Raw genomic sequence first — 19,733 nt, 5'->3', positions numbered from 1 at the left:
TCGTCTGAAAGTACGCTTATCACCTGATTGATCCCAAATCATCTGAGTGGCTACTGGCTACTGGATATAAGTAGTGACTGGAGTAGGCAGTAGGCACTCATCTGAAGGAGCCAATATATATCTTTCACGGTGCCGGAGATATCACAGAAAAACAAAAAGGCTAAACTGAATACCCCCCAACCTTGGCCTCAAAGGCGTCATTGGCTAACACAGGGATGTGGGTCGATTTGCAATCGCATTTCCTCCTAAGTCCTATTCCTCCAATTAATACAGAGTGTCCCAGAATTACCCAAGCATTTATTTTCTGGCTAAAAGTACAATTGCGCTCGATTCCTAGTGAAACATATAATAGCCGCGTTTACATAGGGCTAGTTGCCAGATAGTGGAATTCCGATAACGAGACATTTATTCCCCACTATTATATTATATACCTACATATCCGGAATTGGAGGATGTTCAGTAATTGAGGCGCTCGCTCATAAAATGCCGTGCGTTTCATGCACACTCCTCAAGCAAAAATATTTTTACTTTCCAATTTTCCACATTTTCTCAAGGCTTAGACCGTTACAGAGACCGTTTTAATTGACTTTGATGAAGTTGAACGCGAGAAATCACAACCAAATGCTACATTAGGTTGTAAAGAACTGAATTGCGTTTTCCCACACACGTGGCGTTTTCTCACCTACGTCTGCAGGAGAGACCGGACCCACTATGCCCCCCCCCCCCACCATCGAAAGGTTCTTCATGAGTCATGACTCCCGGGGGCCCCCGGGGAGCCTGGGGGGCCCTATACACTGTGGGGGGCCCCTTCGAAAGCAGGTGGACCCCTGCTGGGCGAAATCCTGGGTACGTGCCTGCTACAGGTGAATACACAGGTGAAATATACAGGTGAATATTTCCTAACCTTATGTCAGTTATATGCCATCTGCCCGTCATTTGCAGCTTATAAAAAAATGAAACAAGTATCAGCGAACATATCAGCATTGTACAAGCAATGCGCATTGAGCATTTATGGCTCCTCAGTCATCATGTCGCTCTTTGGGCACTGTCAGCCAAGACGTTACGCACAACTCCGCCGGCTTTCGGCACCGCTCGACCGTCCCTGCTCCCCGCCACAGCGAGAGTGACCGCGCGCCGGCCCGAAACCGCCGCAGGCCAAGACCACAGAGGCGGGGCATAGCTGTGACGTTATAACGTATCACAGGCTGACTGGTGATAGCCTCTACACACCGGGTGAAAATCTTGCTTGAAATTTAACATTACGAGTCAATGAGAAGTGCCTGAAATATTGAAATGGCGATAAAATATCTTAATTGTAAAAGTTTCGGCAGGTCTTGAAACGGCCATGTCCTGAGCTTGGTTGAAATTCTTCCACGCATTTAAAAATAATCGCGAAAAATTAGGGTCTCAAGGGGTCTGGCGTTAACAGTAGGTGCCACGTCTCGAGGCAATGAACAGCTACGCAAGAGCCGTGTTGACGGCGGCCGAGATCCGACAGGTGGGGCTGGCGCAGACATTCCGTCCCGGCTTGGTCAGGTGGGCAGCGCAGCTCAGTGATCGGGCCGATCAGTGTGCATATAACAGTGCTTTCATCCCTCCTCGCCATCCTCAGGACAATCCCCCCCTTCCTCTCCCTGTCCGGGCTGGCCGTCACCCCACCTGACAACTGGTGGATGAGGCTGGGACCACTCCGATCCATAAATCCTCTCCGGGATGACCGTTTGGGAGGCGGTCCCAACGGGACAGTCCGTCTCCCAAACAAATCAGAAGCAGATTTAAAAGAGCTAGATCTCTGAGAGCATATGTATTGTGTCATCACGGTAAAGAGCTCCTCACAGAAAGTTGGAAACTGACACTCTCACACGCACGGTTTGCGCCCACCGGTCGCTCGGCCGATGGCGGCGGCGGAGAGTCGTGTTAGCGACGACCTGGCCTCCTACCGACCTCCGTCGGGCCGTGTTTTGATTTGGGATCGGTCGTGGCGCGGCACCCACTCGCTCGGTACGCACGGAGTTGAGTATTCCGCCCGATATATCACAGCGCCCGTCCGCGGAGCGCCCGCCAGCGCCGAGCGACGCGCGCGTGCGGCGGGCCCGCCCGGCGGCGAGCGGTCCGCACACGCCCGCTCCGCGCTTTGGCACCGCTTTGCAGATGGGTTATGCAGGTGAATACATGCTACACGTATTCGTATCCTAATGTATGAATATATACATACCCCGCCAACAATGAGCGTATAAGATGTCCCAGCCCACCTTACGAGCTAATAACTGGCGTCTGACAAGGCGAAGTGTTCTCAATCGTCTTCAACAAGCGACTGAATCGTTCTTCAGTGCAACTCAGGGCGAGTACATATTGAAAAACGCAAAATGTACAAACTCGATAGGCCTTTTGGCCTGCATTCACATCAAACCTTGCCGTATCACACACGGCAGAAACAAACGCAAACACTCGAAGCGACCTCTCGGCCTGATTTGTGCTTTTCCGGGTCACCTCTCCCCAGTGTCCCCGTGACATTCGCGTCGCCGGCGCGGCGGTAGGCGGAAAACTTGTCCACTGCGGGGTGAGGCTCACAAAAGCTGGGGTGTGCCGGAATCGACCGCGTGTGACGTATTGGGCGCATCAGTGACAGGCACACGAAAGCTGTGGACGCTGGCGGCGCAGTGTGCCCCAGGCACTTTAGCGGGAGGCGGCGGATGAGGTCGGCCGGCGACCGCTGTGCGTCCCACAGTCCGTCTCAGGGGGCGCAGCCGGCGGGAAAGACATGTTCCTGGTACGGTACGTGCGGCGCGTCCGGGCCGAGCGGGGGCGGCACGGCGGTAGTCTCCGGAGACAGTCACCGGTACTTTGTGCCGCCTGAGAGTCCGCCAGGCGCTGAAACCTCGCGGCGCGGGGCAGGTACGGCTCGCAGCACCCAGTCTGGGACCACACCTTCATCAGTCACGCAGCAACAGCGGCAGGCGGCGCAGACCAGCTGCAGTCAGCGGCAGGCACTTGAGCGGGATTGCAGTCCGGGGGCGGCGGCGGCGGGGGCGGGGGCGGCGCACTACCGCGGCGGCGTCTGGGACCGTGTGAGCAGCGCGTGCGCGGCTCGCTCGAACTGGTCAGAGGTGAGCTCCATGGCCTCCTGCATCTCCCGCCGCGTGGTCTGCACAAACTGGGCGTCACAGTAGGCCCCCAGGCCCTGGTCGGCCAGTGCCTGGCGAACACACAACATATGACGTGATTAATCACAGAGATATATCAAATCCACGAAGTACACAAGACGGAAAGCGCCAAAGTGAACTATTTTAGTGGTGGCAGGCCTACTGCACGTAGGACTACATTTACCTAAACAAGGCATAAAATCAATTTGAACCTTTTTGTGACTACTTATTAATCACAATCACAATATAATATAATATAATCACAATATAATCACAATATACTTTTACTGTCCGACTTCACCTGTCATTGGGTGCAAGCCCGTTGGTGATTATTCAATAAACAAATAAACAAACAAACAAACAAACAATCCCGAGTGAAAACGTTGCATTGATTCCTGGTGCCCTTTTCCTAATTGTAATCCGTTTTACTTGCAAATCTGAGCCGGTATACGTAATCATGCCATAGAGACGGTCCGATGTCGCCTACCTGCCCGACCAGGTTCTCGGCGGAGCCGATCAGACCCTGGAGCGGTCGGTCGGGTCGGTCGGCCGGCTGCTGAGGGCTAGTCGGGACCGAGCGCGACTGTCCGACGCGCCGCTGTGACGGGTGGACGGCTGCCACGTCACCACCGGTCACCCGGGCTGGAACTGAGGTCAGAGGTCACAGGTCACCCGGGCTGGAACTGAGGTCAAAGGTCAGGGGTCATCCGGGCTGGAACTGAGGTCAGGGGTCACCGATCACAGACAGTCTGACATACGGACAGTCTAACTGGAACATCCCATTGGCTACTGACAGTCCGACATACAGACATAAGGTTCTCGATTTGGCGCTACTGAGGAAGTTCTTTGGACGTCTCACGGGTCATTAAACCGGCATATATCATTGTACATTTAGCTCGCGCATTTTATCGTCCAGCGAGTACTTTTCTGCCAACTGAAGATAGAAAACCATTATGCGCCCACCTTTAGCCCATGCCGGAATCGGAAAGGAGCGAGCGAAATTTCCGTGACGAAACTTTTTAGAATATTTGGGCACAAGACTGCAAGAAGAAGGATAGAAATGGGAGGCTGCTTGCAAGCTGCAAAAAGCTTGATATGCATGCCTATTGCGACGAAACTTAGCTGTTCCGAGACATGCTTGTTCGCCACTATCGGCAACTAACTAAAAAGAGATATCCTGACGGTCCTCCTTTGTTCAATGCATTGCTAACGCAGTCCACAACTCATCCCGGGGCACCACATTGCTATTTGGTAATTGCATGAATGTTTTACCTAATAATCACACGTCCAGAAAATGGGAAAAGTTCATGCGTGAAGAGAAAGGCCGGTTGACAAGCCAAGAACCACCATGCATTGCTTCACAAATCATAGTCGGCTGCATCACCTTCCGAGTTCAGATGCGCTGACATGCTACAGGGAAAGCTGCAAAAGCCTGTTTTGAAAACCGGATATATGAGAAAATGCGTGAAGTCACCTGCGGGAAATATAATATATATCAAGACAAGAGAAGACCGTCTTTTTACCGGGCAATAGACATCCCACTACAGCCGCAGAGTCGTGCCCGGAGCCGAATGGACAAGAACGACATTTGGAGCCAGAACGGAGAGAAACCGTCTGACCTGAGCCACCGCTCACCCCACCGACCTATGGTGCCGGGGGCAGCCGGCGAGGAGGGCGAGCGGCCGCACTGCGCCAGCCGCCGCCGCCGCGCCGCCGGCGTCTCGGCCGGCTCTCTGTCGCAGACGTCCTCTACGCTAGGCAGGCTGCGGCTGCTGCCGCGCCTGCGCACCGCGGAGCACACAGCAGTCGGTCCTCCGCACACGAGAGGACACGAGAGGACACTCGGCGACGGAGGAAGCGTTAGTGCGAGTGGGTCAGCGGCAGTATGTAGTTTAAAGATGTTAAAAGCAAAGCGGAACGCGTTAGATGGGATGTGATAGAATATTGAAAATGGTTTCACAGTGCGGGTGTGTATAATGTATTGTGCTTTACGGCGGACGTAAAAATCATCGAGTCAATGAGCACACGCAAACGGAGCTTACCATCGTTAGGACTCAAAAACATGGCAGATTTTCTGGAAAACAGTAATGGCGAATAAATAAAAGAAATCAAAAGGCGCGGTTACGTTTAATGCTCATTAATGAATACAAACTTCAATTATCTCTTCATGACTGATTTACGCATAGGCTTCAAGAAACCCGTAACTTAGTTTCAAAGATATCTTATAAAGCTGTCTTCACCCTCAGCGTCTGCATATCAGTTTCAGCATAGCGGCTGGGTGGTCTGAATGATCCGTTTAGTTTTACTGGCTATTTCTTTGGTCGCTCACCTGCCGCTGGGGTTGAAAGCCTGCATTGGGATGTCCTCCGGTGTGCCGGAGAAGTCTGAGCTACCTCCGCCGCTCAGAGGACGATGCCTTCCGTTCGTCACCTGGCCGGGCAGGGGTCGGGGTCAGAGGTCCGACACATGGGATCAGTGGTCAGTGAGAGCGGGTGCTGGCGTAAGAGAAATAAACAGAATAAAAATGAGAGAAGGAAAAAACAAACTGAGACTGGTGTCTTCAGCTGCACTCCACTAGCACTCAACACAACAACATATTCGAAGAAAAGTGCATTTGGTCTCCGTCCCTTCGTTAAGTTGGCGAGCTGAAATGTGTTGTTGTTAGCCATTTCGAGTCTAAAACACAGCTGAGTGCTACTTTGCCATGGCGTCGAGCATGCTTTACGCCATCCGCTACAACCGCGAGTTGCGGCGACACTGGTTCAACTTGCTGCCGTGGCGCTACTTCAAAAAGGTGGACCAGAAAAGCCTAATCAAACTAGCTACAGCTACCGATTGTGTATAAAACAACTATCCCAAGCCTCTCGGCAGAATCGAAGTTCCCAGACTATCGCGATTACAGCCGCAGTATCTAATTGTACGAGCATAATGTGCTAAAGTGCCTTCAAACTAGTGAACCAGTAAGCAGTGTCATACTACCAAAGCCACACGTGTGCTTCTGCTGAAAACCCATGCACGTCAAAAAGTGCATTTTCTGTGTATGCTGTCAACTACTGTCGACAAAATGTAATGGATTGCAGTCGACGTCGAAAACTGACCAACCAGTAGCAGCTCGATACTTACGCGTATCCGCGGCACGACAAAATCATCCTGAAACGACCCATCGTGCGAAAGTGATTAGCAAAAAAAAAGTTTATTTCGAAAAAGAAACCTGCTGAAGTCTTGAAGTAAGAACTCGAGTAGGTACTTTACCTGCCATACCCAATTACATCCATCATTCCCAAAAATTAGAGCGTGCTTGCGCTTTTCGAATGGTTATTGGCACCGGTTTACATAAATCAGCACAGTTTTGTCAGACTGAAGTGAAATGGTTATTTTTTTCAGGATTATAAGTGTCGAAGAATCAAAATCAGTCGAGAATTGAGACAACATTACAGAAAACATGAAAGTCCAGCGTTTCTTTGCGGCATTTGAAGCTATGGGCCCAATCTTATAAAGGTTGTGCTACCAAATGGCGTACTATCATTCCACCCCACTCTATTTACGGCACCCTATTCACGCAATCTTATAAAGAGAATAGTATGGTAATTCTATTCACGCCATTTTGCCCACAGTACAAATCAACGCCAGCAGGAAACACGCAACTTGATTGGTCAATGTCTTGTCGCCGTCGCTATTGGAAATTATGCGTACTGTTTGCGAACAGCAAAAGTTATGTGTTTTAATTTTTATCGGGCATTTATTTCTTTTAGAGACACACATATGTGTAATGAATAAGTTATTTATGGAAAACGTGATAGCAAAGTATGGAAAACACCAACATGCTTGAAGAATTCTCCTGAAAAGTGGATTGCCGACCAAATAAATTTCAGCGAGGGCATTCTCGCGCTCAGAAAATCGAGTGAATAAAGTGTTTCTTCAACTTATCATTTGCATTTATTTGCTGTTAAGGCATTGCAATAAATTTGTTAAAGAATTATTTAAATAATGAGTTAATCATAGCTCGGCTACTGTTTCAGTAATTGAAGTAATGCCGTTGACAATGAAGCTCCTACAATTTGAGCATTAAGATATACGTACATTAACTGGATCAATTCAAGATATAGCTTATTTTCCTTCTTGTCATAAGCTCTTGACATTTTCCTCCATGAAGATAAACTACTAAAATTCGAAGATTACGTACATGAACTGAATTAGGTGAAGTTACAGCATATTTTCCTTCTTATTCAAGCATAGGTACCCATTACCTAACCTAAAGCTAAAAAGCAATTCCTCAAAAGATTGAAGAACCGTCTACATAGCAAAGCTACATCAAGAAAAATACTCGGTTCAGAAGTCAGATCGAGATGCAGGAGGAGAAACAACAGATTGATCCGTAACTGTGCCAGACAGAAAGTAAGGAAATACGAATAGTGAGTAGGCATTTACAATTTTTTTGACAAACTAAGGTATATCATTTATTTAAATATCTAATCAGAAGCCATGAAGTGTCCGTTATTTGTGTCATACGTGAGACGTGAGAATAGGCTAAAGACCCATACCGATTCTACAAGGTGCAGTGGCTGCCGAAAATCTAAGACGGTTACTGGTGCTAAAATCCTCTTAAAAATCCCCTTTAAATTTGAAAAATAAAGCCATTTAACGATGAACACTCGTTTTTAGGTGTTTTAGTGTGCATTTAGTTTCTGGAAATACATATTTTGCAATTGATCGTTGTCTGCATAATAAGCATCATTATAATAAATCATGAGTTAATATGTGGAGGAGGTTTAAATCTTAAAAATATCATAATGTAAAATATTGCATACCTATATCATAAAAACGTAGAATTTATCTTAAATCAATGAAATTGTCTGAGAAGCTCGTCAAAGTACGCCACAAATTCTGGCGTGAAATGGACGCCGCTGAAACCGCAAACAGCTGATGATTGTCGGTGTTTTGAGATGTGCACAGCTGCTCACGGCTGAAATCATTCTACGGCACATCCAAAACTGGCGGTTACCAAAACCGTAAAGAGCGTGCCGTGTTTTCGATTTCACAGAGCTTTATAAGATTGCGTACTATATATCCAGCCTTAGAGTGCTGCCATATCCATTTCACGGCGTTTATAAGATTGGGGAGCGCTAAGGTGGTTGCCATCGGTGCTCGACTAGCATATAGAAAGCATATTACATAGTAGGTATGTATTATTTGTTCTGCATCTGCAGATCTGTCATTGGTTGATATTGCTATGCATCACCGCAATTACCCTCACTCCTCAGTGCTCAGGTCTCAAAGATCTGTTAGCTGTGTGACCGTCGACTGGACTGCAGGGAGAGCCTCTATGTAATCTATCCCACTCGCTCCTATTGGCGTGCCGGGCGAGGAAAACTGCTTACGTGAGCGGGCGCCGCGTTCCGGATGGTCCTTCCTCCGTGTGGTTGGCTGTTGTGTCGCCGAAAACTGGACCACACTCGGCCGAACAGCACGTGGTTTCTCTGCAGGTCACAGCGGAGGTCATTTAGGCCCAGACAGATGGGTTGAAATGCTTGAAGACATGTTAAAACTGAGCCAAAGGCCTGTGTAGTTTCCAAATAAAACTTCCTCCAGACATTGAACTTCAAACCCTTCACCTACACTCGTCTTACTCGATCCGCTAAACTCCCTCGTCTTACTCAGTGGACGGGAGTGCTGCATATGTGGACATAGCTCACTCAGTGGTTAGGAATGTGTCGCTAACTGTTCAATAGCTCACCCGATGTGTGGGAGTGTCGTCAGCCACCATCTGGTCCAGGTTACCAGAGATGGCCCGCTTCAGCTCGGGCCCCGCCTCGTGCAGCGTTCTCAGGCCCGCCTGTGGCCGCAAAACATGGTCAAGCTTCAGCAACAGTCAATCAGTGGGTATAAAGATACAGTAGTCACGTTAATGACTACGATGAAAGGCTCACGTTTTGAGCACAAAGTTCGCAAAGGACAGATTCACACCAGCCAGGACAGATTCACACCAGCCAATACCTTACATAATATATTCTCCACTGATAATAACGTACGGCAAATGTTTTCCGCTGAACTCAACGATGTACATACTACACTTATAAGGCCGAGGAGATACTACAAACCGGGGAGCATTCATTCTGGCCAGGGTTCATAATGTCCAGCCCTACAAACCAATGATTATGTATCGATGATTACCTGTAACGTGACGGTTGTTGAGTCTTCATCTCCGTCTTCTGGTTGCGTCTCGTCCTTTTTCTTCTTTTTAAACTTCCTGAAGTAGTCTTGTATGAGGAAGGTGGCGTAGAATTTGCCCACGGTCACGTCGTCGTCCACTGGGGAGGTGTTCATCACACTCAGTTTCAGGCTACGTGGACCGGAAACAGCTAATGCGACTTATCCCGCGCCCCGTAGGGGGGGGGGCCGAAACGGCCCCCCCCTGTCCTTTTCGGTCGATATCTCCTAAACGGCTGGAGATATCGCCACCAAACTTTCAGGACCCCTCCGGGCATCAATTTTACACATTGTGACCAAAAATTTTTCCAGAGGCTATGATAGGTTGGCCACAAATGACGTCAGAGTGACGTCATGTTCTGTCATTTTCGACCGAAAAAAGACCTTCGCGAGTAGACCTGTCAGGACTACAGCTTTGAAGATACAGAAAAATGATCAAGACATAAAAGGTGTAGAATTGACAGGGCTACAAAACTGCTATCTCGAATTTTTGAAATTTTTGAGTTTTGACCCCCAAAAATCAAAAAAGCATTTTTTGGATATATTCGCCAAAAAATCCAAAAAGTTTTTTGAGTTTCGAAAAAAACGGAATATATGTGATAGTGCCTACCGTCTTCTATCTACATACCAAATTTCAGATCGATACCTCGTTTTTTGGCCAAGTTATAGCGAAAAAACTTCAAAAATGATGACGTCAAATTTTCAAACTCAATTTTTGGCAATTCTAGAACTCGTAGAGCAAAACGAAGACCACCATTAGACTCCCCGTGACGAGCTGCATCGAATCGATACCCATTATATGCAAAAATATCAACTTTGAAATTTGACCTAATTTGACCTGACCTTGACCTGACCTTCACCAAAACGTGACCTAGGCTGGCCCCAAAGGCTGCCTAACCCACATAATCGCATTTGTCATGTAAAATGGACCATAAAACATGTATCACACGACACATTCATATTGTGACCCCCGGTGACCTGACCTCGCTGTGACCTGACCTGGTATCAGTGACCTCAGATAGCAAAGTATGTATTTGACGAACAATGTACCATCGATGGTTTTCAATAAATTACCAATTTACTCGCTTTCACAGCACATTTCTTGAATTGCCTGTGAACGGTGAAAACCTGACCTTTGACCTGACCTGTGACGTCATCGGTTTGACCTAGGTCAATGAAATTTGGTCACAAGGTAGTTCCCAGGTGGGGCTATCGAACGCCGTTTGAATTTTGAAAATCGGCCGGTAACTTTCCGAGATCTTAGGGGGGGGGGCCGAAACGGCCCCCCCCCCTACGGGTGGTAGGGTCCGCCGGTAGCCCTACGGGGCGCGGGTTATGACAGTCGGGAGAACATTATTTTGCTTCAAGTTACTTTAATCACACACGATTTAAGCTGGGACACTTTAATGGACGTTACCGCCGAAATGACGTAAAGATCAGTTCTAAGTTAACCATCTGGTAGCCCACTTTAGATATAAGCCTTCGGAAACGTTGTTTGAACCTTGCCTATTTGATGCGTCCCTCCTTCTTGACCCTTTTATTTGTCCAGTTTTCAAATCATAGATGTGGTTTTGATGTTATCAGCAGAACAAAACGTTCAGTTTATTGTGTTAATTTTATGAAGTGGTTGATAGGTAAACCATATGATGCTTACACAGTATTAGTCACACCAAAAAAGTTAGACTCAAATAAATCGTTAGACGCACAAGGCAAAATGATAGTTGCCGTGCCATTCCAAAGTCTTGGGTGATTCATTGGTGATTAAGTGCATTGTAACTTATAATCGCACGTTGAATGATAAAGGAGGGCAGTGTACAATCACATGGCCGTGTAGCATCCAGTCGCTCCGATTGTGTGTTAGTGCGTGCGGGTGAGTTAGTGCCGGCGCGTCACGGCAGAGCAGCGCGTGCGGTGAGTTGGCGGCACACGGACGGCACCTGCTCACGGCACGCGGCTCCTTACCACCCTCACCGCCTGGGGGCGGGACCACCTGATCCAGCAGCGTCGGAGACGTCCGCTTCCACACTTTCTTGATGATGGCGCGCAGCTCGGCGTTCATGTCGTCAATGTTGCCGTCGGTTTTTATCCTCAGTGATGTCCTCACCACGGCGAACAGTGTGGCGTTAAACATCACCGTACCGTCCGCGTTCAGAGGCATGTTCATCGACACGAGTCTTTTGCACGCCACGCGGTGCGGACACAGTTTGCCGAAGCCGAGCGGCGGAGAGATTTTCCGCAGCAGGGTGACGACGTCGACGTGTTTTATTCGTCCCTTGGCGTCGGGGTCATACTCGGACCAGAGCCGCACAAACTCGTCCAGGTGGTGAGGGCCCAGGATGGACCAGTCGCGCGTCAGGTAGTCAAAGTTGTCCATGATGACGGCCACAAACAGGTTGATGACCTGTGGAAGATTAACAAATGTAATCACTTATGACATAAGGTGTTTATAAAATGAAATACAATAATATACGAATAAAATATGAAAAAGGTAAAATAATGGCCTGCAATTTCGGGAGCCGATAAATGGTAAATACACGGATGTTCCTTGATGAGGTGTCCAAATGCCTCGTCTTTTTTCTTCGCTAACTGTAGTTATTAATCGCTTACCAAGAACGAACAGAGCACGTAGAAGCTGACGAAGTAAGGTATGGCGAACACGGTGCCACACCCGCCTTTTCCGTCTGGGACCTTAGGGTCGCACTCGCCATCCACGCACGCCAGCATAATCTCCTGCCACGCCTCGCCTAAAAAAAAAAACACATATCATGTTTCAGTATGGACACATTGAACTTCATTTGCAATTTAGTTTTAGGTTTAACTATCTTTTATAATTATCTATGATAATGAATTCATGTTCTTGTTGGTGTTGAGTTTATCTGCTAGCCACAGCTCCCCATTCATCCGTCAGTCCAGGCGGACTAACTACTGACCTGTGGCCGAGCGGAACAGCACCAGCACGGCCTGCGGAAACGTCTGGAAGTTGTTGTTACGGTCTATCGCCGTGTCGTCGTCGATCGCGATTTTACCAAACACCTGGAATGAAAGGGATGTGGTGATTACACATCGATGTGGTGACAATCATCGCATGCTCGTTTAGATATGAAAACTGAAGTGTAACGAATGTCTAGGTGGTACTGCAGGGCTATAGACCTCCGGTGGTTCTTTCGACCACCAATACATAGCTGACTCTGAGTCACCAGCACGTAGCTGACTCTGAGTCAGTCTGAATGAGCTCGCGCCTCGCACCGTACCTGCATGCCGACCACAGCGTAGATGAAGAAGAGCATGACGATGAGCAGTGCGACGTACGGCAACGCCTGGAACGACTTGATGAAGGTCCAGAGCAGCGTACGGATGCCCTCGCCGCGCGAGAGCAGCTTCACCAGACGCATTACTCGGAACAGCCGGAAGAAGTTGATGCTGATCATCTGTGTTTCTTGTTGCTGTAAAACGTTCATCGGGTTAGACTTTGGAACATGAATATACATACATGATTTGGAATGATGCGATGTAATGAGGAACGCCATTCATCACAAGTTAGATCTACGCAGTCGGTGAATTCGATGCCTTTTTAGTTATGTGCGACAACACAACAGTCATGGTACAACGTTACTGATTTCTTTGGTAACTTACCATCACCAAACCGAGAAAGATGTCAATGAAGGACCCCAAGACAATGATGAAGTCGAACACGTTCCATGGGTCGCTGAAGTAGTTCTGCGAAGAGGAGATCAAATATCTAAAGGTGTGAGAAGCTGAATAAGGTGATCATGTTTCTCTTGCTCTGAGGAATGACATAATTTAACATCAATATCAAATTAATCTTGCAAAGTCCGACCGATGCCCCTGAAGGACAGAAGAATTAAAGGGACTATCCCACCTTTAACATGGGGTTTGAGTTGAGATAGCCAAGTTTGCGGCGAGGTTCAGAAACCACTATCTATCTAGGTTGCAACCCCCGCGGCCTCTTGGTGTTGAAGAAATTCGTTCCCTTCATTTGAAAATGGGCCTTGTACAAGGCCCTATCTTCAGCATGGAGCGACCGTTAGTGTGACGTCACCTCGTTTAGTCATTCTGATTTAAATGGGTTTGTTCGTTGAAAAATCGCTTAAAACTTGGTCTGAACTTTGTTGTGGTGCCTACAGAGTAAAAAGAATCAGCTTTATGACAGTAATGTGGCCTGGGGAAGAAGGTAATTTTGGGCTGTGACGTCACATATTTGAAAGTTTGTGTTTGGAATATGGGAAGCCTAAGATGTTTAATGAAAAATAAATGCCAGAACCGTGTTCCTGGTCATCCAATCTATAAAGTCGGGCACAATTTAACTGGTTTTAACAACATTTTAGAAGGTGGGATAGTCCCTTTAAGTCCAAACTGTGCCGTTTTATTCAATAAATGTAGACTCACTTTGATGTCAAAGGTATCGTTATCATATTTCTTTGCCACCTGTACGACGTTAACAAATAGATAAGTTTTTTTTTCTGCTGTAAGACTTTAAGTGTAAGCCCTTCCCAGTTCCTAACCACAAGATCATAAATCTCTTCCATACGCATGGAATCTCTAGCATACCTTAAACCGGAAAGCCAGCAGCTTGAGCACACACTCGATGGCGAAGGCTGACGAGAAGATGTAGTTGAGGATGTCGAGCGCCTTGGTGTACGCGGCTGGCTGGCCGTAAAAGCCCATGGCGAGTGTGATGGTATTACAGAGGATGAGTACGAATATGAAGTACTCGAAGGGCTGTGAGGTGACGAACCACCACACGCGGTACTGGAGACGGTGCTTGGGGATGTAGCGACGCACCGGGCGAGCCTTCAGCGCGAACTCCATGCAGTTCCTCTGGCATGAGGAGGCGTCATAAGTAAGCTGAACAGTCTTTGGCTGACATTTTAACGTTAAGGCTGAATTCATTTTGTACATTGTACTTTTTGATATTTTCAAACTGTTGTTTAAAATTTCAATGGTTGCCAATGGCCCACTCGAATGCTCGTAATGAAACAATCAACGTTTTACAGATTATTTTTTTTTAATCTAAATGAACCTTCCAAGCTTACCTGGTTTTTGTCCAAATCGATGTTTTTATACTCCTGCTCTCCCTCGCTCTGGAATGTGACGATCACGAAACCGACGAAGATATTGACCATGAAGAAGGCAATGATGATGATATAGATGAAGTAGTAGACGGCCACCATGGGTCGGTAGTTGTAGACGGGACCCATATCCTCCGTATGGGAGTCGATCGAGGTGTACAGAAGACTGGAAAATAGGAGTGCTAATCAGCATTTACAGCATTCATTCGAAGGGATACGTGTGCCGGGAAAAAATAATTATGATAATTGTAGGGTAAGGACGACTTGATAATGAAGTTTTAAGGCGCCTATGAAAGTGGTTTAGATTTTGGCACAGTTACGCGTAAAACAAAAAAAAAAAAAACACACACACACACACAGGTTAAGGAATCAAGGCTCCTTATCCCAGTCCTGCGTACTTCGGCCAACCCTCGAAGGTAGAGACGGTGAAGAGGGTGAGCATGGCCTTTCCGACGTCGTCGAAGTGGAAGTCTGATCTCGTCCACTCCCGTTCCTCCACCGTGGGCTTGGAGGCGTCTCCCTCCACGTGAGTGACGAAGGAGCCCCTGCGAGCGAGACACACCTGCTTAGAGTCATCAACCCTCACTGGTGATCACCGAGGCCGCTAGACGCAGTCAGGCGAATGTTTTTGGTAAAATGTGAGGTTCATGTTCACAATTGTTACGAAAAAAAATGCTTAGGCTTAACGCTAGCTTCAAGCTACCAGTCTCTTATTTGTACCTATTGTTACTTTATAATTTACCTGAATTCCACCCAGTTCCGTTAAATACCTTCAAATCCATTCCAGTCAGTAATCACCTATCACAGCTCTTCAGTAGACCACTCACTTGCATTCGTCCTCGGTGATTTTAGACGTGTCGCTACAGGTGAAGAACTTCCCCTTGAACAGCTGTACGCCGATAACGGCAAACATGAACTCGAGCAGACACGTGACCAGCATAATGTTCCAGATGGTCTTGATGGCCACGATGACGCATTGAACCACGTGCTGGGAACAGAGACGGCATTTGTTAGGTTATACTCGGCTCGTCTCAGACTCTCATCAGTGGCATGTGTCTGCTGATAAGTTCATCGCTACATAGAAGGGGAGAGCCAAACACTAACATTTTGAGTTGCATGTCGAATTAGACTGAAATATAGAATATTGAATGTTTTCGGAACCAAAGTCTTTCGACTTGAGCTCCTATGTGACTAAAATATTTATGCAATTTTACCGAGATAACGGAAAATGCTTACCTTGAGTCCTTTCGCCCTGTTGATGGCCCTGAGGGGTCGCAGGACTCGGGCCACACGGAGAATCTTCACCACGGAGATGGCATCGGCTCTGAAGTAATGGCAATGAAAATATGAGATGCTGCTACCTCAAACAGATTATCTTTATGCAACTCGACAGGGAATATTAGTTACTACTTTCTAATAAGCTGCCTGTTCATGTAAATAATTCGTCGGCACTTCAGATAAGACTGCAAACATTTAAGTGTGATGTCTCAATATTACGTTACAATTCATTGCAGCCCAACTTCAGGTAGCTTCACTACTTTACATGGAAACTAAGATCGCTTGTCATTTGTCAAAGCCTCTGGTTAAGGAAGGTGTTTTCACGGCCACTGTGAATACAGGCTGTACCGCGCGGCAGCGCTGTATTGCGGTACAGCCTACCAAGCAAGGTAGCATCGCTGATTCCAGTGGAGGAGTGTAGAAACGTTCAGTACGGATGCATTACATGTTTGCTTGGTCGCTGATGTCACCTAAAAAATCATCACACCATGGATGATTCAAAAAGTTGTTTGAAAATAAATGGCAGTGGACTTACGACGAGGCAAACGATATGAGTGAGACGGCCACCACCAGCAGATCGAGCAGATTGAAGGCCGACCGACAAAAGGAGCCCGGGTGCAGGATAAACCCGTAGGCGATCACCTTGAAGCCGATCTCCAGCGTGAACACAGTCGTGAAGAAGACATCAAAGTTATTCAAAATCTGAAAATAGCGACGGGATATCAATTGGTGAAACCCATATCAGACTCGGTCCGAACTAGTTTATCGTTTTTTTGCGGTTATATTATGCAAATATATTCAACATCAGAGTTCTAGCAAGTGCAAACAGCATAAGGACCGTCGTCTCTCCTCTCCTACTGACCCTATTTCGGCTGGAGTTGTCGCTGGTCTGGATGGGATCCTCGGCTGCCAGCATGGCTGACGACACTAAGATGCACACCAGAATCACGTTACCGAAGTAACTGTGGTTGCAGAACCAGTGACAGAACACCCGGAAACTGTGAAACAAATGCGAAAATGTAGGCATCGATTCAGACAGACAATTATCAGTTTTGCACGCCTTCATACTGGACTGCTTTGCAAATGGTGTTAACTATTTTCACTGTGAATCAGAGGATGGTAGCTGTGGTGAAATAAGCGGGATGTGCTTAACCCTATTCCTGGCGGGGGGGGGGGGCCTCAGGAGCCCCCCCTGAGGTTTTTTGGTTATTTCTCCCAAACGCGTTGAGCTAGGAAGCTCAAATTTTCTGACTTTTCCTAAAAGGCTTCTCCGCAACATGTCTGAAAATTTTGAGTTGATCTGACCTCAGGTCAGGTCACCAGAGGCGGTTTGGTGACCCTACCTCAGAAAAGTTTGCAATCACGCCAGAGCTAGAGTTTTTGTCCGATCAATTTCTTCTCTTCAGGGTTTAGTTAGGGTACCAGTATGTGCAATTTGTATATCTCGGAATTTTGATATCGGTGACCTAAGGTCAGGTCAATTTCGCGACCTCCCCAATGATTATAAGTCAATGGGGGAAAAATCAACTCCCTGTTTTTACCACTAAAACGGGTCGGAATGGCCCCATATACCATACATGACTTCATATACGATCAACCTTCACTACCTTGAGGTCTGTTTTGCTGTTGGGCAGCTGTGAGGTCATGTGACGTCATCAAAGGTCACCAAAGGTTTTTGGCCAATAACTCCGTACAGGAACACGATACAGACGCGTGGATGGTCTCATTGTGTTCAGCTCGTCAAGACGCATCGAATGATATACATGATGACCTCGAGGTCACGTGACCTGAGGTCAACCTTTGACCTTGACCTTTCGAGGTCAACATATATATCATTCGATGCGGATTGACGATAGGATCACGATGATGCCCTTAGTTTGTTCCTATCTTGACTAATTCGAAAGTTATTCGAGAAAAACTCTCTCCATATCTAGTGCCGCCATTTTGACTTTTTCGACCCCTGTGACGTCATCTTTGACCTGACCTGAAAATGACCTTTGTAAAAATTGTAGATCTTGGCCGTGCGTATCCGATGCCGTTTACCGCTTGTCGCTATCTTGCTTCGTTCTCGAGATCTCAGGGGGGGGGGGCCGAATCGGCCCCCCCGCCAGTTTCTTGTCCCGGCGGAGCCCGCCAGGAATAGGGTTAAGCATACAAGGACAAGTAAATTTATTCAAGCTTAGAATATCTAAGAGGAATTAATAGGTACCTGTCGACATGACATATACCTAACTATACATTGTCTAATGCTAATCATGGCTCTGCGCAAAAGTGATGGAAATTTCAGCAAAATTCAACACCTTTCGTACATTATTGGGCTATCTAACTGCTGGCTAAAATTGTATTGCGCTTTTTAACGTTTAAAAAAGATGAAATACATTAGTTGGCAAATGTCTTTTTGGAACAACAGGTAGGAATTTCAAACTACTTTGCGACATACTACGCATATGTTTTTGGATTCCATAGACCGCTGTGCCGGTCGGCGCGCGTAAAATACTTATATGAATTTTTAACAATTTCATAAGTGGATATGTGCTCTATTGCATGCTAACATGCGATTAAACCAGCAGCGGCGGAACACCTTCAATTAAGGGGGGGGGGGAGGTGGCACTGTCGACTTTTGGTCCCATTCTTTTCATGCAGCGCCAAAGCGCTAATGTTAAAATGCCAAAATCAAGGGGGCACGGTGCCCCGGTGCCCCCTCTCTCCGTTCCGCCGCCTATGGATTAAACATAATGCTACTTCACGGTTTACATAAAAATGATTTGTTATTGTGAAACTATGACTAAACTATGCACACACGCAATGCAGGTGTCACAGAGACACTTGGCCCAATGGTCATCTCGATAAACCACAGCTGCTGTCATTAATTCACAATTGAATTGCCCGATAACGAATTGCTCTAGATTTCACTAATTGAACAAAATACCAAGTGTTTGAAAGTGATTGAAAAATAGTTTAAAACAAATATTCGAAACAGACAACGGTGCAAATAGTTTTTATGTCTTTGAATAACAAGTGCAACAAACAAAGAGCCATCAATTGCTGATGACACATGCTGAAATGACCCACCAAAATGACACACGGATGATGACACACCATAATGGCACAGGGTGATCACACGATGATGACAAGACAAGACGGGTGCGAATTGTGCGTTGTGGTTGGACGGACCGGATACCATTCTATGTCTAAGAAATCGACAATCATACACTAAATCGGCATAACAACTATGCAGAGGGTCATCGGTCTCAAAGACGGACCAGTGACCGTTCGGGATGGGTGATGACGTCACGGTTAGTTTCGTGCACGGCCACCAGGGGCGCTGTGCGGCACCGGCCGCCGCTCCATCACCTGTTGCTGGGACCAAACACGAAGAAGGACGTGTAAGGTGGGATGGGCTGGATCTTGGTCGGCTCCATCAGCTGGGAGAGCCGGCGCGGCCGCGCGCCCAGCGGTACCGCCTCGCCCTCGGCCTCTGCAACAGGCAGCCAACACAAGCCATCTAACGTCAACCGTGTCACCCACCGCCACAGCGCCTCAGGGCTCACCTGTTGGTCGGCGAGAACACATAGAAACTACTGAACGGCGGCATCGGCTTGACGCGCTCCTTCAGCGAGAGCACCGAGAGTCGGCGCGGTCTCATGGTGGCCGGCAGCTCGTCCAGCTCGTCGGCGCTCTCGGCCTCAGCGGCGGTCACGTGACCGTGGTGGAGACCCTTGTCGCCTGCGGGCGTCGCCGAGGGGTGAGGGGCGCGATCGGCCGCGGTGGGGTCCCGGGAAGAGGTGGATGAGGGGCGCAGGCAGTGGTTAGTTCAGGACATGGACGAAACAACGAGACCAAGTACCTACTGACACGCATTGGAGAGAGAGAGAGAGAGAGAAGAGAGAGAGAGAGAGAGAAGAGAGAGAGAGAGAGAGAGAGAGAGAGAGAGAGAGAGAGAGAGAGAGAGAGAGAGAGAGAGAGAGAGAGAGAGAGAGAGAGAGAGAGAGAGAGAGATGAGAGAGAGAAGGGA

General features: G+C 47.6%; 1 protein-coding gene across 1 annotated transcript; it reads right to left on the bottom strand.

Moving 5' to 3' along the window:
• Positions 1-1,789: 1,789 nt before the first annotated feature.
• On the bottom strand, positions 1,790-19,444 carry LOC122387652 (voltage-dependent calcium channel type D subunit alpha-1-like; the record flags this gene model as incomplete). The annotated part of the gene is made up of 21 exons (XM_043378021.1): positions 1,790-3,196; positions 3,631-3,791; positions 4,788-4,924; positions 5,473-5,573; positions 6,267-6,293; positions 8,522-8,620; positions 8,878-8,976; positions 9,315-9,451; positions 11,322-11,751; positions 11,958-12,094; positions 12,281-12,383; positions 12,602-12,793; positions 12,984-13,067; positions 13,920-14,189; positions 14,405-14,606; positions 14,839-14,985; positions 15,268-15,428; positions 15,677-15,764; positions 16,254-16,420; positions 16,581-16,716; positions 19,270-19,444. Coding segments are annotated over 21 exons (3,206 nt in total), but the record flags the coding sequence as incomplete, so codon positions are not given.
• Between the last annotated feature and the right edge of the window lie 289 nt (positions 19,445-19,733).

Source organism: Amphibalanus amphitrite, unplaced genomic scaffold (assembly GCF_019059575.1).
Source record: "Amphibalanus amphitrite isolate SeventyFive unplaced genomic scaffold, NRLGWU_Aamphi_draft 000294F_arrow, whole genome shotgun sequence".
NCBI lineage: Eukaryota > Metazoa > Arthropoda > Thecostraca > Balanomorpha > Balanidae > Amphibalanus > Amphibalanus amphitrite.
This window is presented reverse-complemented; position numbering and strand designations above follow the sequence as displayed.